General features: G+C 37.8%; 1 protein-coding gene across 1 annotated transcript in view; it reads right to left on the bottom strand.

Annotated features, from left to right (window-relative positions):
- col18a1b (collagen type XVIII alpha 1 chain b) overlaps positions 1 to 25,978 on the bottom strand; it is a 77,024-nt gene extending 51,046 nt beyond the window's left edge. Inside the window, exon 1 of the mRNA XM_036570570.1 lies at positions 25,727 to 25,978. Within this exon, the coding sequence (XP_036426463.1) occupies positions 25,727 to 25,805 (79 nt within the window). The 5' untranslated portion in view covers positions 25,806 to 25,978. The remainder of the gene's footprint in view (positions 1 to 25,726) is intronic.
- Positions 25,979 to 26,696: the final 718 nt, after the last annotated feature.

Below are 26,696 nucleotides of genomic sequence, written 5' to 3'. Positions count from 1 at the left end.
TTTTCACCCTTACAAATAATATTAATAAATATGAAGATGGCAAATAAAAACTTTAGCCTTCTGATGATGTTGTGCTTGTTTTAGCTGCAGAAGCTGTAAAAATTTGTAACAAATTGGCTCTTTGTTCTTTTGTTTTACTACCATGAGGAAAATGGTCATTTCGTCTGGTACGTTTCTCCTATAAGACTGGAGTTTAAACACTGAATGAGGGCTTATTGATGCTTTGCTTGTCTCCAGCTTACGGAGGCAAATTAAATCATGAAGCTCAAGTTCAAGTCAAATTTCAAGTCACTTTTGTAGAAGTCAAAATCGAGTTGCAAGTCTTTCTTGATTTTGAAGCTATCAAATTCGTGAGTCATATGACTCGAGTCCTCACCTCTAAAAATGCATTAGCATAGTAATAATAATAATAATAATAATAATAATAATAAACCTACAACTATAATGTTTTTTATTCAATGTCTTAGAAACTGCACTGCACTAGGTCCAATTTGTCTTAATCTTTAAGTATGATATCCACAATATGCCCAGAAAAGCACACTGTGACATAACTTATCATGATAACGACAATATATTGCCAGATTTCCCAGTCCTAGTTTACTGTGACATTTACCACAACACAATTGAAAGTCTGTTTCTCTGCTTTTGAGTATATGGATCATTCTGCTGAAGTAGTTCAAAACCCACTTCAGATTTTTAATTGACTTGGACTAACATTTTTTTGCTTTGAGTTGTTCTATACCTTAATTTTGTGTGTTCTATTAAAATAGCTGATTAAACATTCCATTTTGTCACTACCAAAACAGTCATAACACTACAAAAACTTTACCAAATGTTTGGGTAGAGACTGTTTCAGCAGTGACAATTTTAGCTCATTTTGAGCAGAACTCAAAAACACTAGCCAGAACATGACTAGCAAACACAGATTTGAACAGCTGTACACACATAAAATCATAAAATTTTTCATGAAAACACAAAAAATGTACACAATATGTGTTTCGGTAATGACAATTCTTAATGTCACACACTGATTTTCAGACTTTGGGACACGTTTGCTCAAAAACAATGGAATCTAACTGCTCACCATGTGGCAATGAGGGACAGGGATACAGTCATCACCTATGGACTAAAACTCTGTGTATATATGCAGCTTATTATTATCTCAATTAATGTCTTGGCTTTAAATAGATCATAACATGATCCTCGTATATATCTAAATGTCTTAAACGTCATTAAATATGTAAGTTACTGGCTGGCTGGTAATTGCAGAATATACTTTATAAGAAAAGATGATACTTGCTTTGCATTTCTGTAAATCCAGAGACACCTACATTAGGTTTCCCACAGTTTTGTCCATGTGCTTTTTGGTAAATGTCTGTTTACATCAAAAGTAGGTTAGTTTTGAAAAAATGCTTGTATTTTTGTCTTCATTCGGTCAGTGTTGCGGTAAGAACATATAATTGTGGGGTATTTAGTATTTACACACAAGAATTACATGGAAATGACATTTAACCCTTTTGCAATGCAGTTGTATATCAACCACATTAATATACATCATGTTTAAAGGATGTCATTTTGTAATTCAGCAACTTCTTTTTATGCATTTCAGAGAAATAAATCTGCAGGGATGTTTTTCCACACCTCTAAAGTTCAGTCTTAGAAGTTGGTTGCATTTTCTGCTTTTCATGATCATGAAATAATCCCGAACACATTCACTGAAGATGAGGTCTGGGGTGATCGGTTTATTGTTCTGAGAACAGCAGCAGCTTCATTGTTTGATGTGCAAATATTCTTCTTTTCTGTCTTTTTACTTTTCTCAGTAATGGCTCCTTGACAACTACACATCCTTTCAGACTTTCCTTGTACAACTGTATCTAATCTTTTCCTCCTGAAAAAAGAATAACTTTGGCATTTGGACTGAAAATTGAATAAGTAAAGGGTGGTCTCCGACTTTTGCAAAGTACTGCATGTTTATTCACAGAGGTATGTGATTTAAAAACTTCAGTTTTTTTAAAATAATACTAAAATCACTGGAAGGCATTCAGCAGGAATTTCAAGGTCTAGGGAACTTTCACCGCATTTTTGTTCATACCAAATAAAGTTTATTTTCGTAGGTGCAATGTGACGACATGACAATGGGAGGAAACCGTGTTATTTAAAAAACATCTCCCTGGAGTTTACTTACAACTGTCTCTTTTTAGTAGAAGCCTTTAGCATCTGTGCTATTTGTTTTCCATTGAACATCCTACCCCCACTATCTTCCTCTACTTCTCTCAAAAGTGGAAGAGAGCACACTGGTGGTGCTAGCATATGAAAAGGGGCATCCGCTGGGCATATAAACACCCACAGGGTGGCAAGAGACACAACCTGCAGCAGTGCTTTCTTCCCCATGGAGGCCGCTTCATGAAGATGTCGGTGTTTATAGAGGCAGAGTGGGTCTATGTTCTGGGCCTCTGCTGGCTATATAACAAAGCTGAACATGTGCTACATGTCCTGGCATGACAGCTGCATGCTTCACCTTGACGCTGCATGTATCTGAGATAGAGCAACTCTCCACATCTGTGTATACACAATAAAATCACAAGAGTGGACTGAACGTGCATCTGAGTGCAGCTGAACTGTGGTGTAAATTTAACCCTGTCATTTATGTAACCCTATCTTACCTATCGTGTCACTGACAATACATTCAAAGACTTACTGATGTTTTGCACCATCACAAACCTTGCTTTGTTGTTAAAAAGTGGCTGTGGTGATTTACTAAAAAGCGGCAACGGTTCTTTAGCTCTTGTAATAAGATGAAAGAGGCAGAGCTGTTTCTTTGCATTTCTGCCTCACTGCATATGCATTTATAGAAGTTTCCCTCTCAAAGCGCAAAACACTGTCAGGAGATTATTATAATGAAGCACTTATTCCTATTTACTAAGATAAACGATTAACGCCTGAGAAAAGCTCATCTTATTTTTGCCACAAACATGGCTGCCGTTGTTGCTGAGAGAGATTTCATCACACACATTTATACAAACTTTTGTAACTGAACGAACTTGTTTTTAACAGAAAGTCTAAATAATTACTTATAACTTCTTAATTATTATATCTTTATTATATATAAAAGCTTCTTAATTATATCGCAATAATATCTTAATCTCTCACAATACTGAAGTATGATGTAGAAATAATCACACACTTTCTCAAAGAGCAGTAACTTATGATTTAGCTATTAGTCATTGTTTTGACTTACTAAATCAAAATCTTAAGACAATATGTCAATAATTTAACCTAATTTTGACCTAATGAAACAGAATCAGAGAATGATAAAAAAAAAAAAAGTCTTGGTTGTGTTCCAAGCCACTAACAAACACTCTTCTAACCGTGGTGCACAATTTTACACACTATTTACTGCTATAGTGTGCGTATTGGGATACTGGTCACCTGGCAGAAACAGGCTTCTATACAAAAAGCATGTGAGTCAAACACATGTCTATACAGTGCAGTCCATATGTTATTAAGACGCGCTTGGAAGTTCTTATCAGATAAGCTGCTAAATTGGACACACATTTTCTAAACCGCTCATCCTTCTGGGTCACGGGGATGCCGGAGTCCGTCCATCCCAGCGGTCATTGGCCAAAAGGCAGGAAACACCCTGGACAAGTCATTTCAGCTGACAATTAATTATGAAATAAATACATACAAAGAATTGCAATTAAGAAAACAGAAAAGTACTAAAATTTTCATAGGAACATCCCTGAACCTTAATACTCATTACAAATGCAAAGACTTACGAATATGCAGGATTGTGCAAATTGTAAACATCCCTTGCTTCCCGGTTCCCAAACCCCTCCCCTTTCCTTTCCACTTGGGACAATGTGCTTTTTAAATTTGCCGACTGAGGAATACAGCCCTCTACACTCAAAAAAATAATTCTTTAAACAAACTTAATTTAATCATGAATTGTGTTTTTCCAACATTAAAATATCTTGTTAGATCTACACAAAACCATCCTGTGACAAAAACACAACTAAATTAGGAAAATTTAACTAAAAGTACAAATGTTCATGTAAAACAATAGAATTACTTCAAAGTAACTTGCATAAACTAGACTGTTTGAACATATATATATATATTGGCGATGCTTAATGTGTTTTACTTGTGTTTATACAACTTTATGTTTTTTGTTGGAGCTACAAAATGAGATTGTGGACAGTGGTTCCATCCAATTTGATTAAGTTACTACATCATAAAATACTAAACGATAAATACACATTAACATAAAGCCCCTGTTAAGCCTCAGCAGTGTGATGGTGCTGAGAAATAAATGGAGCTTGCATGTAACAAATGCACAAAAGCTGTATTTGTAGAACACATACAGAATATACATATAGAGTAAGTGCAATACTTTAAACTTGAAAATATGCCAACACAGTGACTGACATTTTTCAAAAGACCTGCTGGTAAAAGTGAACATGTCCCCTTAAGTTGACAAACTTCAATAATCAATACTGTAAATGCAACACTTTTCAAAACAATGTTTTACCATTCAGTATGTGCAGTACTTTCAAAACAAGTCTTTTTGCTCACTACTTAACATCTCTTTTAAAACTTAATTTTCCCCACAGCAAGTCCTATATTTCCAAAATACCTGCTAAATTTGAATATACAGCTGAAACAGTCAAACTGTACTTGTAGAGGAATCTGACCAATCAAAAGCAACCAAATATACATGTGCTGTGTGAGACAGTACAAGCACAATTAATTGGCTATCTAGCTCGCAATGTTCAAGCCACAAATCAGTAAATTGGATATGCTGATCATTTTTACAAAAAAAGACAAGGAAAAAAAGTCTAGGCTTGTATTATCAAACTTCTGGGTCGAAGGGCTGATCTAGAATCTGTTCCTGTCACTACAGTGACAGAAAATGAGAGAAGTACCAGATCAGCACTTCTTGTCTTAAGTTTGATAAGTATGGGACCGGATTTTCACCTGAATATAATTTTTACCGAATTGATCAGCTCTAGCAAGAATCCAGTAACAATTCAAATCTTTTCCAAATTTAAACAACACAGCATATATAAAACGTGCTAAACTTACAAACTGCTATTTACAACATACGCCATAAGTATTGAAATTCTTTCTTAAAACCAATCAGCATACTTTAAGTGCTACACATCCAAATTCAATTTTTTTTACAATGTGTGCCATAAAATTAATTATTTCTTAAAACAAAATCAGCATACATTAAGTGCTACACTTCCAAACTATCTTGTCAATTTTTGCAATGTATGCCATAAGAATCACAATACTTCTGAATGCTTCCAAAATGTAAATCTCCATTTTAAATGTGTACCATAATCAGTATTCATTTTACAATGCAAAATATTTAACAATGCAGCATAAACTTGAGTGAAATGCTTTCAAAACATGAGCATGGAGAATGAGAATTATATACAAAAGAGGTCAGCACTAAGACTGAAGTTTGCCCAAGTGGAAAAGCAGTAGCATGTAGTAAACAAAAGGCAACAAGGGTAAAATTTTTAAGATCAATCAGCATCCACCCAGTATGAACCACCCCTACAACTCACTAAACAACTTGGTTTTCAGTGCTTGAGCTTTATGAGACAGTTTGTTAGCATCAAGTTCCAGAAAGAGTTTTTGGAGCACCTCAAAAGTGTACCTGAATTTAAGAGGGTAACTCAGGTTCAGGGCATAAATCAGCCCAAGCAACATGGCAAAGGCAAGGGACACACTGCCCAAGTCTTCTAGAACCACTGCCCCTTCTAATACCACAACAGTATCTGCAGGGAGGTCCATGGCTTCAGCTCCCTCAACTTTGGTCACATAGATCCCCAGAACAGTCTCGTTAATCCCCTGTTCAGCTGCAGCAACATCAGTATCCTACAGAGGAGAACAGGTAAAAGAAAAAAAAATACTTTTTAAACTTCACAGTATACAAATCTCTACTTAAGACTTAGATTATATCTAACACTTCAAGGATTTCAACATGTTTATCAATCTAATAATAAATCAAAATCAACAGATTCATAGAGAACAATAATAGTATGAACATCCATTGCTGAAATAAAGCTCAAATAAAACAGTTTACTTAAAAGTAAAATAACCAAATAAACAATTAGAAAACTGAACATTTTAGGAATAGAATCACTGGGTCTCCAGTGATGAAACTCAGAGTGATGGAATCTAAAGGTTTAAGGCTACTATAGACATGTGAGAATAGATTACCATATAGATCGCTGTAATACAAGTTGTCTTCATGATCCTCTTCCTAGTGTGCATGGGAAACACATCTTGCTCCGATAGAAATATGCAAGTCTACATTTACTAACTAGTTTATTTATGTGAAATGTAAATGTTACTTCTGATATTAAAATTTACTGACCACATACTCCCGAATGAGATCATCCGGCTCTTCATTCAAGTAGAGAAACAGGGCTCTGAGGATACATTCTCTTTTAACCTCGATGTTGTCATTCTATGGATAGGAATAGCAATGAATTAGTTTTTTGGTATCACAAAAAACAAAAAAAACAAAAAAAACAATGCACTTTTGTCAAACCATAAGCATCCATCATTTCACTTTTAGGGTTGTTTTTTATTTCTGCAAATTTATATATATATATATATATATATATATATATATATATATATATATGCACACACACATACATACATATATACACACACACACACACACACATACGTATGTTTAAGGTGTTAATTTAGTGCATCAAATTAGAATAAGGTAAATAATACGCTAACTTAATTAATCAAAAGCAGTAAGTATTTAGAGTAGTGGGCTTTTGTTCTCAGGATAATTGGCTTAACTTTAACTACTGTACATAGTTAGGTATGCATCCAACGTTGACAGAATTATAAAAAAAAAATCCACAAGTTGGTTTATATTTTGCAATCAATAAAAACACTCAAAATGTATTCAATTACAGCTTACAGTGTAGGGCTTGTCGAGGTCTGTTATTGTCAATGTTTATCGTGGCGCACATCTCGCAATTTTGGTGTGGGCAGCGGAACAATTTGTGGTGGGTTAAGAGGACCACAAGTTCCAAGAGGTTGGAAACCACTGATCTATGATGTTCTTCAGTGCTCTTCTCTTTAGTGTTCAAAATTGTTAGTATTTTAGCGAAACCCAAAAATCACAGATTTGGAGAACCATTACACCTCTACTCTCCACACATTCTTTTCTCTATTTGTTGCAGCTTGAGTTCTCTTACCTACACCCTCCTCCCACCTCAGAACAAATTTCTTTCTATTATCTTCAACACGACTCCTTTTTTCATGTACAATTTCTTATTAATTGTGTACAACTGTGCATACCTGTGTCATGGCCACCAAAAGGTTCTTAATCCTTCTGCCTTGGACACCTCCTTTTCTGGCAAACACTTTCAGAAGTTTTGCAGAGTGTAGATCCAGCTTGGAAAAGAACCGTGACAGCAGAGAGACCGTTGTAATCCATTCAAATTCTGCACTCACCTTCAAACATTTAAAAGCACAGAAGTTACAAAAAATATTTTGGTTTGGAATGTGGTGAATAAACAAACAAACATTCCCTGACAACTGGATTCACTTACCTCATTTGTCCTGAAAAGAGCGGGCCATCTTGTTTTGAAGTCAGCAATAAGGGGTGATTCCCGGATAACCTCTTGTCTTCTCAAAGCAAAGGTCTGGTCCATTAGCACTTTCAAGGTCTGGTCATTGTCTTTCTTTTTAACCTCTGAAAGAAGGGCCACTCTCACTCTCTCAAGACTCTCGGGGGTTTCACCACTTGGCTAACAGGGACAGTAGTTCACTTCTGCTTTGCGGGGTTTCTTGATATCATATGCTGGGCTAGATTTACCTTTTGGCTTCTGTTTGATAGAATTCACCGTGACCTCCATACAGCCAGCATTCCTCAGCTTTGTTCTGTAGTTGCCAAGTTTATATTTCAAGCTCACCTTCCATCCACTGCAACCACTAACTGAACCTTGCTCTTTCAAACAAGGATGCTTAATAAGTGCCTTAGCCACTTCATCAAAGTCTCAATCTGTTGGATAAACTTTGTACTTCACAATTTCTTCTGCAAGTCCATCTAAAATCGAAGATTTCAGTTTTGGGTCAGGGCTAAGTAATGTGCCATTTTCTCTGAAGGCTGTATTTGCTTGTTGCAACTTGAGTTCTGCATCATAGGAGAACCTGGGCACAAAGAAGATAGAAGGCCATGGTGACGACTTCAGGCTGATGGGTGTGTCTGGGAAAGACCCAAGTGACGACTCAGAAGCTGACCCTGATGTAGATGCAGGAGATGACAATATGACTGTTTCACTAGAAGACAGTGAGGGAGAGAGACCTGGCGATATGTTTCTGCTGTAGGAAGCATCCAAATATGGGGGAGCATCTTGGCACAGTGCAACCATATGAGTAGATTGGGAAGACTCTGGCAAAAAAATAACCTTAACCTCCATGAATTGCAGCCTAAAATTTCCAGACAAATCACACTGCCTCTGAACTTCACCTAAAAGGTCCATCACGGAACTAGGCATACCATCCTGAAGAATTACCCGCTGGCAACTTTTCTCTCCAAGGATAACTCTTAGCCTGATTAAAGAAGCCATTGCTATTTCGATAAACCTGTGAAAATAGTAAAGAAATTATTCTTTGCAGTTTCTCATTATTACAACCAAACTTATACTTACATAATATAATACACAGTAAATGCTACACACACAAAACATCATCTGAATTTTTTTTAATGTATGCCAGAATATAAATCTTTACCATCTATGCATCAATGTATCTTTTCAAAGTCACCATATGGAGGGGACCAACCATGTACTCTTCCAATGGATACTCATCAACTAAATGACCTAACTCAACAAAGAAAACATCCATGGTTGGTGATGCACTTAACTCAAAAGCCCTGAAGTGTTCTCTGTACCAACCGCTTAGCCTTTTTGCTATGAAACACAAGCTTTTCTGAACAATACAAATCTGGACTATTTCACCAAAGTCAGGTAAGCCACCTGTAGATCCATGCACAAGGATCATACCTTTTCTGAAGGACAAACCCTTGCTAAAAACACTCTTAGCAGGTGTTGGTACTTCTGCCTATGTTCAGAAATCTTGCTTTCTAGGTAAGCTACAGATTCCTCAGTTCAACAATATCCTTCAGGTCCATAAGCACCTGCCATGCTGGCTCATCTTCTGGTACTGTGTGTCCTATTAAAAATGGAAGCAACCCTAAACTCCAGTTTTCATGTGCATTACCGCCAACTGTTTTCTGGCTTGCAAATTAACAGAGGAGTACATGAGGCTTATTGGTCTTATCTGCCCCCTTGTAAGGGAAATGCTGTATAGACTCATTAAGACTCTGAAGTGTGAAATACTTCTAATCTATGAGTAAAGCTAAGCACTGGGCAAGTTCTACTGGCACGATACCTTCAAACAGGTCATGCACAACGTCTGGGGGATAACCAGAGAGAACATGATAATGTTCAAGTCTCTTAGTAAAAGCTCATGGTTTTTTATTACACCATAACAGCTGGTACCATTTTCCTCAGCAAATTTAAGATGGGTTTCATGAACGTCTTTACTTCTATATATGAACGCACCTGATCTAACCTCGTTCGACTGTATGTCCAAACTTTTTCCCCAAACAAAATCTGCAAAAATACTCCCCAGAGAAACTCTCGACAAAACCACCGATACCATGAGCACCCAAGTTGTCTGCCACCACAGCTTGCACTGTACCCTTCACAGACTGTCCAAGCAGAGGAACAAACACGCCATTTTGTTCTAGAGTTGAAAGGTCGTGCAAAAGAGGGTCCAACACTTTATCATATCCATAACACTTAACATCATCACTTTTGCCCAACACAGCCAAGTAGATTGAGGACAATAATGAATGAGACCCTGGGGGTAAGCTGCTCAAAATCCAGTACACAGCGCAAAGCTTATGTTTCCTGCGTGAAGTACCTAGAGGGTTACATACTTCAAAGTTGTCTACATATAAAGTTAATGAAATTTGAATGTCTTCACCTGAAAAGAAGCTGTTTTCTTTATAGTGACCACTGTCCTTATAGAATGTGTAAAGCTGTTTGCCATCCACTGCACTGTTTGTCTGTGCTCTGTGGTTTTCAACTACTTTGTCAACAATGTCTTGCCTAGCCAAGAGCTGTTGTAGGGATTGCAGTATAGGAACATACTGAAAAGTTTTTCCCTTTTTTGAGTCAAGAATGTATTCAACAGGTTCAACAACATTGAAATGATCTTTATAAAATTTCTTACGTTGATATGCAGTGCTTCGAGGTCCACCTTTCCCTATAGCTGTGTGTAATGCACCCCCACTGGCAATTTCTTTAAGGACTGACTCCTCAACAACAAGATCATATTTCTGAAACACTTCTTTTAACCGATTTTCTAAGAGAGGTGCAGAAGCAGAAGTTAACAGATAATGCAACTCCTCTAGAAACTCATCTACTGCTGTAGCTGGAACATGAACAAAATGCTCCAGTTTCAATAACATTGAAGCTAAGTTCTCCACAATATTTCCAATCAAGTCATCAATTTTGTCAGTGTGTAAATGTGCATCCTCAGCCTCAGAAACATCCTCTTGCCTCTCTTCAATGGCAATGTCAGACTCCTGTGCTTGTTGAAAGATGGCAACTACATCCGATTTAAAATCACTTAATGAATGCGGGTTGTGCTTTCTGTTTTTGTGGGACTTAAAAGTCCCATACACATTTGACTGAAAATTACTCATTTCTCTTTAGATGGGAATTGATATAAACAAAATAATCCCTCTCAGATGAAAGCTCCGTACATGCGCACAAATGACAACTAAAAGTTGTCAACTGAACTTGCTCTGGACCAGAGTGTGTTGTATGCATCCGACTTAAATGAATCAAAAGAGCGTTCCATGTCTTAAAAGTGCATGGACAACTAAAATAAGTGCAAGGATAACGCTGGCTATGACCATAATGCCTGTGCTGCAGTTTGTAATGTTTCAGTAATTGAGATCTGGTGGAGACAACTCCACAATCTTTACCCCAAAAAAAAACACCCCTTTAGGTGTTCAGTAAAAAAAATATTTTTATTCAATCTTTATCTAATTCTTCAATTTAGGTTGAAATATATGATAAAATCTCAAAGAAAAATTTACCAGTGAAATGTGTCAGTCCAACGTACCTAAACACCCTCAATCACCTGTAAACAGAAAAAGAAACAAGAAATGAGCAACTGTTTTGTTGTAAATTATTAAACACAAATTCATTCTAAAGTGTAGACTTTTAAATTATAAATTTATTTGCCATCTTATACTGTTCTCATAGTGTTACATTCTGCACGGGCGCACTGCGATTGCCTCAACATTTAAGGTGGACTGGAACACAAAGCTAACTTCACGCATATTCACCGAGTGCTGTAACAGAACATGACAGACAAGCTGAGGGAACAGCAGAAAGGTTTCCTTCTGTCTGATACTATTCACCGTCTCACGCTAATCTGCAGAATTTCTCTCACACACATTCACACTGAACTGATTCTCAAAAACACAGAACAAAGTGCATTTCAGTTCAACACCAAACACGACTTTTAGTTTACAAATAAGGTACGACTCCGTGTTTCACGGGATGGTTGGCAACCCCAGTGCGCGCCAAAACGACAAGCATGATGAGGCTGAGGCTTTATGCTAGCTGCATGCTCACATCTTAGCCAGCTAGGTTAGCATAGCTACATTACCTGACCATGCTTGATAGAACGCACTGGCACTGCATATATAGCACGTTTTCATTTTCTAACTTCTTCGTAAACGGTTTAGCACTGGCGACATTTTTTCCCCTAACTTTCGAGAAAGACTCTTACTACTGCTACAGGTTAAGAAAACTGGCTGCTCAATATAGCTAGCGTAGCACTAGCTAGCAGCACCAGGGCAGTACATTACCACATACAACGCATCCAGACGTCAGCCGGCGGCAATCCGTTAAAATATGCCTCGGACACCCTTAAATGAAATTCCTAGTCTATTTATGACTTTTTAAAAAAGCACAGAAACCCTGGAAAACGTCAATAAATATATCTAACTGCGAGCAGACCTGTCGTTAGCATTAGCACGATATATTTATTAAACAAACAAGTGTGCACAAGAATAAACGTTAATATTAATCAGCAAAAGAGAAAGACAGAACAATACAATAAGTTAAACATCTTGAGTAGCGTGTAATTTTACACAAATGAAAGTGGATTTTGTAAAACATCACATTACCTGAAACTCCATCCATGGAGAAGCTGCCGTCGCGTTGGAATGTTGCGCAATTTCCAGTGCGCCATATTCTGCTGACTTCACCTGACAAACTAATTGCATTGTGTAGTTTCAACAGGGAAAGCAAGTGAGCTAAGCTAGGTCTACAAGAAAAAAATAAATATAGTGAATGGCTTATTGGTTTGAGTTAAAGAAACACTGTGCAGTTGTTTTTAGATGAAAAATGTAAGTGATATGTGTCATACAAACATGTTTTCTTTATGTAAAACCAAAAACTACTCAAAACCCTTTTTTGAGTGTATATTCAATGAGACTGAGCAGATGACAGAGCACCACAGAGACAGCAGTAACATTAGGAATGAGAAAATAAGCTAGTGAAGTATTCAAATCATCAGATCATCGAATGTTAAAACATGAGTTGAACAACTATTAGTAAGTGTTGAACAGTGCTAAGGAAAGCAGAGTAGAGCCAATGATGCTTGCACTAGCTTAGCAGGCTAATAACTTAGCCCAACATACCCAATGCCAGAGTGGATAATGTGGAGAGTCAGGGGAATTCACAGTGGGCTGGTAGCATTTTGGGCTGGTTACTGTGAGCTAACGTATAAACTCAAACATATAAGCACAAGAATGCTCAGACAAACTATAAATCCGAGTGTGTCTCTATAGTAATTTAGGGGTTGAACCAGCGCCCCCCACCGCTGGCTTGCTGATTGTAGCTGAGCCCCGTACAGTGGATACAGATTTGACGAATCTGATGTTAACTTCTTATTTTCTTTTCCAGTTCCACCTGAAATTATGTAGCAATGACATTCACATGCCTGTACGGGCCCTAGCGTGTAACTGCTGCACTATTTAAGGTGGAAAGGAAATTCAAATAAGAAGCTAACATCAGCATCGAGAATTTCGGCGTATGAAATTCAGCGTGATGACATGAAACTGGTACTGGCAAACACAACAGGCTGTGCTCTACAGAGTTCATTACTTTTTATTTTTCATTACCAATGTAGCCATTTTCATACTTGAAAACAAAAACTGCAAAAAACAAGGTGGCACTGAGAAGACAAGAGTGAAAAAGCTAATTAAGGAGGATGAGGACATAACCAAGCAGGTGGGCAGTGAGAAATGCTGACCTTAACCAATGTCCTTAAAGGAAAGTCTGTCCACTAAGCAGCCATTCAGGCAGCTATTTCCAATTGCACATAACCAAAGTCCTATTTCGTTGAGTGTAGAGAGACCTAAAAACTCGAAACTGATAACCAAATTACTGTTGTTGTTTTTTTCTCTGTTTCACTGTTTGTTTCTCCCCAATTTAGTCGTCGCCAATTCCACCCGCTAGTGGAATTGATACTATCAACGCTAGGAGGGCAAAGGCTAACACAGGCTTCCTCCGAGACCTGTGAAACCAGCCACCGCTTCTTTTCGAACTACCGCTCACGCAACGTCATTGGACAGCTGAACGCACTCGGAGGAAAGCACCAACCGCCAGATCTGTTATGTTAGCTAACAGACGCCTGCGCTGACTAGCATCGCGTTGGATGATGGGGGGAGAGGGAGGGGCCATCCTGCCCACCCGGGGAGAGCGAGGCCAATTGTGCTCTCTTGGACTCCCGGCTACGGATGGCTGTAGCATCACCAGGGCTCGAACCCGCGATCTCCTGATGATAGGGCCAACGCTGACAAAAAAATAATAAACAGTTTTAGTGTTTGGCTCTAATAACACACAAAAAGTGTGTATGCTTGCACAGATCTCCACTTTTCAGGCTTTCAGCTTTGTTCAGCGTTATGAGATTTCCCCTTTTTACTTTAAAGCCAGTAACCAGTCTCCTCTTTTATAACGTCTCTGCCTTAACTTACTTAGCTAGCATTAGTTTGTAGCATATAGACTGGCTTTATTATGTCACGTTTAAGATAAAGCTTTCGCTAGTTTTTATTTTAATGCTAGTCTAGTTATTTCAGACTAGCATATAAATAGTAAAAGTAAGAAATGAAGATGAAAACAGGCAATGTGTGTGTGTGTGTGTGTGTGTGTGTGTGTGTGTGTGTGTGTGTGTGTGTGCGTGTGTGTGAGTTTTTTTGGTTAGAATTACAGTTAGAGTTTGGGGTGGGCTGGTCTGCATCATGTAACTCCCAGCTTGAAAACAAGCCCCACTCCAGCCCTGAACACACCACAGAACATATTCTATCTGTTACTCCAACACCAGTCACTCAATCTCACTCACAAAATTTTAATCTTTATCTTCTAAACTAGCAGATATCGAAACTGCATTGTAGTGTATGAAACTGTTTTAGTTTGCTTGTGAAGCTAACATTAGTCTCTGACAGTACTATAGAACAAGATTAACAATAGCTAACTACTCAGCATGCAAAAAAGGTGAAGCCTCAGTGAGCTGACTGTTAGGCAAGATGGCAAGAACAGGATCTTACAAGCAAAAAACTCTCAAGAAAGCACAAAGCTTCAGAAGACAAGGATTCATAATGGCCGAAAAGGCCTAGTAGTAGGTGCTGTTGTTGATGTTGTCTGTGGCCATAAAATCCAACCAGATGATGAATTGCCAGTTGGCACCAAAAACCCAATACAGCGCCAAGCTAACCTCACTAGCTATTTGGTAACATATCATGATGAACATTCCAGGGTAACCAGCAGAAATTATCATATTATTATCATAGCGCTTTTTAAGTGAATTAATACATTTCCATATTCACCATTTCTGTGATAGCACACACTTTATGGTGTAAAAGAAATGAAAAAGTTGGAATGAGTTTAGTGGTAAAAGTAATTTGTGTAGGCTATAAGTAGAATCTTCTGACTAAAGCATTTCTCTCATGCAGATTCAGATTTATGCTGACAGTTTGATCACAAACATCTGTACACTAGCATCTAGCAGCGACGATTATTTACATTTTGATTTATTTACATATTTCTATCATGTTTATGTGTTTCATGTCAGAGTATTTATAGAATTTAACATATTGCCTGTTTACCAGAAGTTATATCCATAAGTCACTCAAAGCATCATAGGCCGCAGTAATAACATGGATAGACTGTTTCATCAGAGTAACAATAAAATGTGACTAATTGTGAAGTATAATCCTATTAATATGTTTGGCTGCTAAAAGTGTTTTTGACATAAACAAAATAAAAACAGGGTTTAGATGTCAGATTGTGTTTGTACATAGAATGGGGGGGTGGGGTAAAAAAAAAATTAAATAAACAAAAATGTTAAATGGAGCTCAGCAGGCTTTCTCAATGTGATTTGCCTGAACGGAATGACCAACAGCTGTTTGTGTCAGGTCTACTGATTCTGGGAAAGCCACAGGAGAGTGAGAGGCATAACTGCCTTTAGCCCCAGCAAAAATATAAAAGAAGTACGCCCTCTTGAAACAGCCCAAAGAGCACCATCTGCAGCTGTCTTTGGTGGCACTGCATTTACAGGGCTTAATGTCTGTTTCCTGACCAACTGCACTGTTTCGCTCAGATTCCAGATTCAAGGAGAGTACTGAAAGACCACACATGCAGACAGTGGTTAGCACCGCCTGCTAAAGTTGACAAGTTTTGCTTCGAGTACGGATTAACACTGGCATTTGAATTTGGTCACAACTCTCTGGAAAAAAAACAGCGTTTGTGTGTTTTGAAACCTTCTAGTGCATCTGCCATTCTGTGCGAACTGGAATGAAACCAGGCCTTGTCTCTGTGTGGAAGTCTATATGACATGCATTGGGTGGTCTAATTATACTTAATGGCTTTTAATGATTTGTTGTCTATGGCTAATTGTATTCTGCTGACAGAGGTACTGCATTTTCCCTTACAAGTAACACATTCATATGCATGTGTAATAGTACTAATATGGGAAGTATGCGTGTCAATATAGTAGAAATGCATTGCTGAAAGAATTTGATTTAAGTAAAGAAACCTTAAATCTTATTCAACAGTTATTCTAAAAAAACAAATCAAGAGTGTTCAATATTTTTTCTTTCTTTTACATTCATAAACATTTTAGTAGTAAACATTTTAAACAGATTTAGTAGAGTTTTCAGTAGACTTGCTTTGAGTTTTTCAAAGAAATCTGCAGGTATATTTGTCCACACCTCAAAAGTTTAGTCTTAGAAGTTGGTGGCATTTTCTGCTTCTCACAGTCCAAGCAGTCCCAAGCACATTCAGTGATGTTGAGGTCTGGACTCTGGACTCTGCTAACTCCTAATAAAGTTAATTATAGCATATCTTCATGCTAAAGGTAGGATATTTTTGTTGTCTAACCACCACAACGATGTGTTCAGGCTTAACAGTCGGCCTGTGTTACTGCAAATTAGACAATTGCTTGTAGCCAAACTTTAATCTGCTTCTGATTCAGACTGGCACGAGTATACCAAACCAATGAAATAAGTGTTCTTTGATGCCAGTATTAATGTAATGCTGTTATCAGTCAAATTTTTAAATTAAAACACAGAAGTCCATGTAGTTTCAATGGTTTGAGTACGCAGTTGTGTCCATTCATGCCCTGTATCTTCTAAGGCAATCAAAACATTTAAGTAATCACTCATGTAAATATTGAGTTGTGATTAATTTTCAGTGTTTAATTACATTGACTAGATTACACTGCATGATGGAAGTAAACAATATAAGTTCCATGAGCTGAAAAATGTGTCTGCTTCCTCAATAGTTTAAGTATTATGCAGTTTAAATATGTGCGTAATAAGCTCTAAACCTGTTCTTAGTAACATCTGCAAGTTTGTTTTCATGTCTGAAATCAAGTCAAGTGAGAAAGTGCAATAAGAAACAGTAAACTGATTCAGCCTACCCAGTATTCTCTAGTAGCTATTATCACTCATTAACATTCACTTCAGCCAAAATATCGAATACATTATTCTTTACATAAATCATCTGGCCCTCTGAGGCCCATTAGAGAAGTCTTACCCCAGAGACTTTCTTTTTTTCTATTTTTCCGTATCAGGGGATCTCCACAGGAAGCACAGTCCAGCAGTAATCATGGTTTCTTCTCAGGGAATTCTCCAGAAACCATGCTTTCTTGCCGCCCACCTCCAGTGGCCTGTCATTAATAAGCTACATCTATAAATGATGCTGTTACAGAGGAATATTTAAGAGAGTTCTTCATATTTCGATATTGATCAGGACCCATGTTGTACGAGATACAAATGATGTATAGTGCTGAATCCATGCGCGAACTTGCTAATGAAGCAGAGCCACCCCGTGTTCTTGTGCGGAAAAACACTTTTAAATGCTAAACTAAGCCAGATTTGTTTGGTCTCTGCTACGTTGCCTGAGGCTTTACACTTCAGCCTCCATTTATGACACCGACAATTACACACATTCCACAACAGAGACTTACTTAGCACGATTTAGCAAGTCCCCACAGACTGTTCTGCTGTAATATAACTTACACTTTAACCTCATTAACTTTATTTTGAACAGTGAAGCGAAGGTCAACACTGGTTAAATCAAGTAAATTCAATGCATAACTTTTTTCATCACACATTAGCTTTAAAAAAAAAACACATTTCGACAAGCTATAGACGTTAACAGTTAGCATGATAAATTGTCATAGCTGATTAATTAGAGCACTTGACCAAAGTGTATGAAAGGTGATATATACATAAACTAGCCTTACCTAATTTTTGATAGCTAGCTCATCTCATAAAATGTGGCCTGTGCAAAAGTTATGGCGCATTGAATAATTTATGGGTTTTTTTTCAACATGTAATACATAACAAAAAATATAAATTGTGCACTTATACACTCTCAGAAAAAACGTTACTAAACTGTCACTGGGGCAGTACCCCTCTTGTAACTTGGGTGGTACGCTCAAGGGTACATCTCAGTACCTTTAGTCAGGAAACATAATTGTACCATAATCCATTGAAATCATATTTTCTATGTAGTACTGACCCCACACACCCTCATCTCATCTTAATAACAGCACCATCTTTTTATTTTATTGTTCTGTTTTAAAACATTAGGTTAGGAAAAGTACAAATATGCACCTTTTCTCTAGGAAAAACTTATTTAAGGTGCACAATTAGACCTTAAAACCACTGTAGTACCTTTGAAGGCACATTTGCATTGTTTGTACCTTGATTGCCTTTATTTCTAACTGTGAATCTGTTGAAAAACGCCACATTTAAGCAGGTTTTCTATAGAGGATATGTCAACTTATTTACACTTAGAAAATTAACAAAACGTAATTTGTCTGGGGGTGTTTGTGTACAGCTGTATATGTTTCTGTATAATAACTTCTGATATCAATTTAATATAAAAACAATTAAGAAAAAATAACAATTTATCTGTGTCCTTGAGTTTTAAATGTTATATTAAATTACACACTGAAAGGTAAGTGACATCATTTAATCCTTTAGTGGAGCTATGTTTAAAAGCTTGTAACAATGTCACATTTGAATTGAACTTGTAATGGAGTTGTAATTTTCAGTGTTATTTAGCACAAGAAAACAAATACTCCCACTTAGGTGGGGAAACGTAATTTAAGCTTTAGAAGACATAAAATGTGATTTCTTGATGTAAATAAAAAAAATGCATTTGTCACTGACCTCATTGAATAATAATACAAACACTGGTGTAATTATCTTTAAACTGGTTAGAGAAGATTGTCATTTTGTCAAGGGTTTCAGGGAGTTTGGTGTTTGGCCTAAATGCCAATTTTATTAATGTTATATTATTTAGTTTCTCTTTATCCAATAAAATCCTAATTTCTAGCTACGACCCTCTTTTCAATCACTGGGAATTATGTAGAAGGACCTGGATCCCAAAGCTTGGCCATCTACAGGTGGCCACTCTATCTTAGTCTGAGAAAACTGAGAACACCAAGAATAACAGAAATGAAGAAAATACAGCAGAGAAGAAAAACGAGTAACTGTCGTTTACTCAGAACACTTGTTAAATGAGGCTATGAAGCCAAACAAGTTATGCTGTCACTTCTAGACTAAATGCAGTGAATGTCTAGAACTAAATTTGTCGAATTAAGCCAGAACTCTATTTGCAATGTTCTTGTCTTCAGCCTGATATCCAGAACTCGGCAGATGCCAAATAACATCATTTTACTCACCAGGCGAGTAAAAAATTCAAATATGTATGTGTGACACAGAAGATTTTGGTTGTTTTTGTGGTCCAGGAGTTGCAAAAGCAAACACCTCCTATAGGACAAGACTATACATTTTTTTTGCATTTTGTGTAGTTTACTCTAAAGCTTACACTGTTGCTAACAACAGATGAAATAAAGCAATGACTGCAGAATTTACTCTGGGCACAGTGGAATCAGTGAGTGTTCGCAACCCTTACCACATTTTAACAAACCAGCCAAACAGAACAGTCAACTAATGAAGCACAATCCCTCATTTGTGGTTACAGTCATCCATCAAAATGGAAGCAGTGAGGAGTGTATGGGTGACAAATTGTTTAGCAAAATTCATCCATTCTGAGACTTATGACATGCTTCTTGGTATACTGGCATCCATATAAAGAGAAACTTGCACTGCTGAAGGGAATATAGGAGCTTTCCATGATCAGAATGCATCATATATTCCTGCACTTTAAGACCCACCTATTCTGCAGCTACCAAGGATATGTTGTCAAGGACGTGATTAAGAAACGATGAAAGTGTGGCTTTATTTCTAACTAGGCTAACTAGTCTAGCTGAAACAGCGGAAATATATTTCTCTGACAAACTAACATGTGGGTGCATCATCCCTAAAAAAAGGTATCATTCGCATCCACTGTTGTACCAGTCAGCTGTAGCTTTAGCTCACAGGAGGCAGCCTCCATTACTAATCTAACCCAAAAAACAACAGAACATCCTAAACATGCCCGCTGGACATGCATGCCCACAACATATTGCACGAACAGCCAGAGCTATATTGAGCCAAACCAAGCTAGCATCTGGTGAAGCAGCAATTTCGTTGTCTTACAAGCTCATTCACAATACTACAATGTTATACAGTCTTTACAGGCAAAAATAAACTCACACTGTACACAGTTTTAGATACACCAGAAGTGTTGTTTTTTTAGATGGCCAAAAGTATGTGGATACTTATTATTATACAATTATTATTGAATTCAGGTGTTTCAGTAACACCCATTGCCAACAGATGTATGCAATCATACACATAGCCATGCAATCTCCATAGAAAACCACTAGCAGTAGAATCATATCGAAGAGCTCAGTGACTTTAAATGTGGTGCTGTAATGCCATGCCCTGCTAAATCTGCCCTGCTCAACTGTATTGCAAAATGGAAGCATCTAGGAGCAACAACAGCTCAGCCACAAAGCAGCAGACCATGCAAACTCACAGAGTGGGGCCACCAAGTGCTGAAGCACACAGCACGTAAAAATTGCATATCCTCTGTTGCATTCAACTACCTCTGGAAGCAACATCAGCACATGAACTGTGCATCATTCAATCAGTTGTACACAAGCCTAAGATCAGCTGCAACAGTGTAAAGCACACCGCCACTGGACTCTGGAGTAGTGGAAATGTGTTCTCTGGAGTGACTGATGAATAATGCTTCACTATTTAGCATTCTCATGGACGAATCCAATTTTGATGGATGCCTGAAGAATCACGCTAGCTACCGGAATGCATAGTGCCAACAGTAACATTTGGGGGAGGAGGGATAATGGTCTGGGTCTGTTTTTCAGGGTTTGTTCCAGGCTCCTTAGTTTCAGTAAAGGGTTTCTAGTAACGTTTCTAGTACAGCATACAAAGACATTTTAGACAAGTATATGCTTCCTTGTGGCAACAGTTTGGGAAGTCCAAAAAGACATGTTTGATTAGTTTGGTGTGGATTGCAAGCCAGGCCTTCTTGCCCGACATCAGTGCTTGACTTAATAAATGCCCTCTTCCATATATATCAGTGTTCATTCCATATATATCATATACTTATTCAATATAAATCAATGGAATAAAGATTGCCATATGCAGAATGAAGATTGATATGTATTGAATGAACATCGAAATATATGGATCAAACATTGAGATAAACAAAAATGAATACTATAAATTATAAAATGCTCTGTTCAGAAAGAGAGGCACTTTTGGGGTGCGGTATGCATAGTCTGTGCTGTAGCCTTGGCCTTCCCCCTCCTGCTAAACAGACTGTTTACTTTGTTATTTAATGTTGTTACATTGTTGTTCTTTAGTTACAGTGTGTGTATGTGTTTATTGTGTTATTTTGTGCCCAGCTTGGGGTTAGATAGAGTGCATTTTCAGTTGCTTTTCAAGTGGCATTGCTTTCCCTTGCTCTCAATAAAGAGCATTTTTCAAACAGAGATTATGGCCTCATCTGACTCTTCTTCTGTACAATGTCAAATTGTGTATATATTGAAGGTCCACCCATCTGTAGCTTCACATCAGCCACTCTCAGATCACTATATCCAAGGGATCACTGTGTATACATCTGTAAAGGGCAACAGGCATTTTCAGGTTATGTCAAAAACTGAACAGCAAAAACAGAAAAACAGAAAAAAAACAAAACAGAAAAAGCTGCAGCATTCAGTCATGTCTTAAACCATGTTACCTTTGAAGAGCTTGAGTCTTATCTGTTTCATACATTTTCCTGCTGTTGTAAACAAACCACCATTACTAGTAGCTCGCCTGCATTGGCTACTTGGCTACATTACATCGAGCAAGTAGCCAGGTAATATCAGTTTTGAAAGCCTTTTGAACCACTTTTTTAATGTTTCAGATCACATTGACATTCCACTAAAAGGAATCTTGAACATAATAATATTGGAAACAAGATCACCCCAACTGTTTATTATGAATTAGTTCACTAACTGCAGTTTACTAAGACCTCCTCAGTAGACCGCTCCACTGATGATCGATTTATTTAACACTTTGGCTCAACTTGGCTCTGACTGTTTGCACATAGCACTGTGGTCATGCATGCATTTAGTATCTAGCCCCTTAACACCAGAGCTGTCACCTAGAAGAGGAAGCCGCCAGCCATATGTACATTTTGGCCAAAGTATTTTTTTTTTCCTTTAACTGTTGTGGATACTTGAATACCAAAACTGGTGCACATCCCTGCGTTTCATTCTCTTTTAAATCAAAGAATGAAAAAAACAAATACCATTCTTTCAAATGAGCGCAAAACCCAAAAGGACAAAGAGGAACAAAATCCAGTCCACAATGCTCCATTCTGCTCAAAAAGCCCTTTTCAGTGGCACAATTTGCCAGCCTCCTCCTGCATGTCTTGCAAAGTGGCTGGATGCCAGCTTGTCTGCATGAAGAACATGAATTGTGAAGTCTCTTTCTATACACCACTTGCCCTTTGTGGACAGCATGTGGTATTCAACCAGGGCCTGGAAGAAGAGCATGATTGTGTCCTCTATGACCGAGTCTCAGACAAGATTTATTGACAGGCTATGCTAATCCTGTTCCTTTGTTAAGAGGAAACCCCCTGGCTTTATAACACTTGTTCGGGTTTTCAGTTGTTCAGAACTGCCTTGAGCCAGACAAAAGTTAATTTGCGCAGTGGCTCCAAAAAGAGCGAACCATGGGAGTGTGCAGTTTTTTTGCTGGTTAACAAATGTAAAAATGTGGGGATCCTGAAGAAGTATGGTGAGTTTTGTAAAAAGTAATTTACATCCAATTTGAGCTTCGTGGTTTGTCTCCAAGAAATGATGTAATTCAGTCATAACACTCACACAAAACAAAAGTCATATACTGCAGGTCCAAAATGCTTTTAGAGTCCCTGTTTGCTGCAGCCTCTATTCTTCTCAGAAGGCCTAACACTGGATGTCAAAACATTGCAGTGAGGATTTGATTGCATGCAGCCACAAGAGCATTAGTGAGGTCAGCTACTGATGTTGGATGATTAGTTCTGGACCTTAAGATAATGTGCGGCTGCTGCAGAGTGTCCCATTCTATTGGCAGTGCTTTTCTATGGAGATTACTCACCAGAAAAAAAGAAAATTGTCACTTGGTTAAAATCCTGTCATTCTAGTCCACTCTTCCACAAACTGGGTGCACAATTCAGCTGAGGTTCGTGTGTGCCCATTTGAGCATTTCACCTACTGTTCCAAATTGAGAATTTGGCTTGAGGTCTGGTGATTTTGGTCAGTCAAACTGTCCCAGTGTTTCATTATGTATGCTGAATCCTACAGACACACTACAGTCATTCTGCAATGTTGGCATGTCAGTGGTTGGTTTACTTGGACATGAAATACATTGGTGGAAAGAGATTGGTAAAATCCTTACCTGACAGAATTGGTGCTGTTATTAAGGCAACTGCATGCTTAACCAAATGTGTTACTAGACTTTTTTCCAAGTAATTTTGGGCCATTTCTTTTAAGCCATTCATCCTGAAATTTACACACAATGTAAGGGTAACAGGTACTTTCAAATTATGTCAACAACTGGAAAATGACAAAAGTGGATAGACCTCAGTGGTTCCCACAGCGGCAATACACCTCAGTGGTCCCTAACCTGGTCCTCAGGGCCCTCCAGACAGTCCACATTTTTTTTCATCCCTATGGGTTGCAAGTTGAGCTGGAGCAAAAATGTGGAGCGTCCAGTGTCCCTGATCCCTTAGGTACACTGTTTGTTTCACAGGTATTTGACATCCATCTTTGACAGTGATCATACCATTCATATAAGCCCTGACAACAGATGTGTAAGGTGGGAAAAGTCTAGATGTGTTTTGACATGAAATTAGAGAGTACCATGACAGGCTGAGATCTTCTAATAACGCATTTGCTGATGTCCTCAATAATAGTAGAAGACTCTTTCGATGAAGAGCTTAATGCATGGGCATTCACATAGACTTATGAATCTTGGCAAATGGACAAGACTGATGAGCCTAAACAGTGCAATCTGAATGCTGTTTTCCATCAAGAAAAATGGAATTGGGTACATACATCAGCCTGCATGAGCATTCATCACTCATTACATCACACTAAAAGCTCTGCAGGCTGGAAGATTGCATTCTGTAGGGATTTTAACAGAACATGCCTACTTGCAATAGTGTACTGGACTCAAGACTGCAGTACAATAAAAGAAAGATTGAATAAGGCTTTTAACCTTTTAATCTAAAGGAAGGATGTGAGGAACTTGGTCTGAAACTACTCATACTTGTCAGCAGCACTGGTCAAAACACAGTTGTTGCCCTGACTGCTCATGTGTGGAAAGTTTGGATCAGAGAAAATGCCATCTGTATAGCGCTCCAGAACAAACAGTGAGTGGAAACTTGAGAGAGACGGGCTGAGAAACACAACTGCCATCTGTTTCCTCCTGTTAAATTCTGGACACAGAAGTTTCTACAATACTTATATATTCTGATAAGATTGCAGCTACTGCATGTAAACATATGACAGATTAGTCTTTCATGCAGTTATATAACGAGAATTTATGAATTTAGCTAGAGGCTCTTTGTATGAAACTGAATACACAACACCACTGAAGACCTTAGAATCTGTTTTCAATTATATAAAAGCAATTTTGTTACAGATACAACAAATCAATTTCTTAGGTTTCAAATTAAAACTAGTAAATTGTAGATGTGTCCAGAAAGATGAACAGAGCTGTAGATGATTCAAAAATAACACAAATCCAATGAGAATAAGAATGAGAATGAATACAACCTGTTGGTTGGCTTCTGGTTCTGGTTAATGAATTTAAAAAATTAGCAAAAATGATTAATATGACAAACTGTTCCATATTTTAGAGTGGAAGTGTATTCGTATTTATGTTTGAGAAAATTTAAAAGATATATAACTCTAAAACACGCTTACTGTCTGACAGCATGCAGTGGAGTTAGTACATGCTTGAATCCAGCTGAAGTAGTATGTAACAGTATACAGGGTGGGATATTAGAATATTGGAATAATTAACTGTTTTACCAAAATAAAACACAACTCATGACTTCTGAATATGGAAAAAGGGTCATGGTACAACAAAATTAAGACATTCTTTCTTTCTTTTTTTACCTTAAAAAGCAAAAAGTACCAAAGCTGTTACATTACACTCATTTCCCGCATACACTTTGAAAAATATGGTGATACAGGCTAATGGAATGTGTTCAGTCTTACAGCTTAAATTTTAGATTTAACTAGAAAAAATAGTACAATCAAAATCTTATATGTACCACTATCTGAAATCGTACAGTTTAGCCTGCTACTTAAGAAACTGTCCTTTAAAACTGATCTCACTCCAGCTAACAGAGTTGTCTCAAATGCATAACATTTATAAGTCTGATGAGAAAAGAGTGCATGTTTTACCCATGCAGAAATCTGTAGATGGTAATATATGGGTTTCAAATATATGACATATTATCATCTATGGATTTTCCTTACATCATGGAGTATGTGACATATATGTGACATTATATATATTTTACAATATATGATAGCACAGGAGCATACGACATATGATTATGCATATTTATGATATACGTCCATATACACATATATGATATATGTACATATATTGGCCTACCTGAGCCCTGCGCCTCCGTCAGCATCCCACTCAGCACCAGCACTAGGTATAACTCCACTGTGGACCACAAAACCGGCATCTTCACCACTCTCTTTTTTGCTTTAACCTACCACTTTTGTAACACAGAAGAGAATCTGTATGTCAGATTTATAAAGCAGGTACAAAGTCGGGCACGAGTGTACTGTAATTTCTGAGCGCATGGTCTGGAGCCCTCAGGGGAATCCAGAGTGAGAGCGCACTCCACACCATACTAACTGTACAGTAGGGAACAGCAGACTGTACAACTACTCAATCAAACAGATCCTCCCCAGGGTCCTAACGCCTCGTTAAAATGACCCAACGTTACATTAATGACTTATATTTAACCAGAGGAAGGATTGCCAGCTAAGGACATAGTATTTGTTTTCCCATTTATGCCAAAGGAACCAGTCTGATAAGTGACAAAAGAGTGAAACAATCTTAAAATATCTAATACACTATCAGTTTCAATGCAGAGAGAGGGGCATCATAATGTAAATGGACCTGCATGCTGTATAATCTGATAGGGTAATATATATACTGATGCCCCATTGCTTTCCCCCTCGTCATTTTGGGGGATTATGTCCAAAAAATGGATGGCAATATTCATGTCTTAACACGCCAGGAGCATCTGTGCTGTCAACACGGCTTCTCTTGATGCATTCCACACGGCTAATCCATGTCAAGACTCCTCCTGGCGTGGCTTGCAGTCCGTGTGAACACAGCAAACACAGCAGCTGAGCTATTCAGTGAGCTTTAACAAAGGCTCTTACTAAAACGGACAAGAGTAGAGAGGTAAATACCCCAAATCAGTTCTCACATTAAATCACAAGTTTCCAGCTAAGTTCTGAGGCTTAGCGACTCTAATGCTGCCTCATTCATGTGTAAGTGTAGATCAGCTATGGACATGACCAATGTAAGAACCTGACGGTAACAGGCTATTATAGTTTTG

Source organism: Colossoma macropomum, unplaced genomic scaffold (assembly GCF_904425465.1).
Source record: "Colossoma macropomum unplaced genomic scaffold, Colossoma_macropomum, whole genome shotgun sequence".
Classification (NCBI taxonomy): domain Eukaryota; kingdom Metazoa; phylum Chordata; class Actinopteri; order Characiformes; family Serrasalmidae; genus Colossoma; species Colossoma macropomum.
Note: the sequence above shows the minus strand (reverse complement) of the source record. Positions and strands in the feature narration are given on the sequence as shown.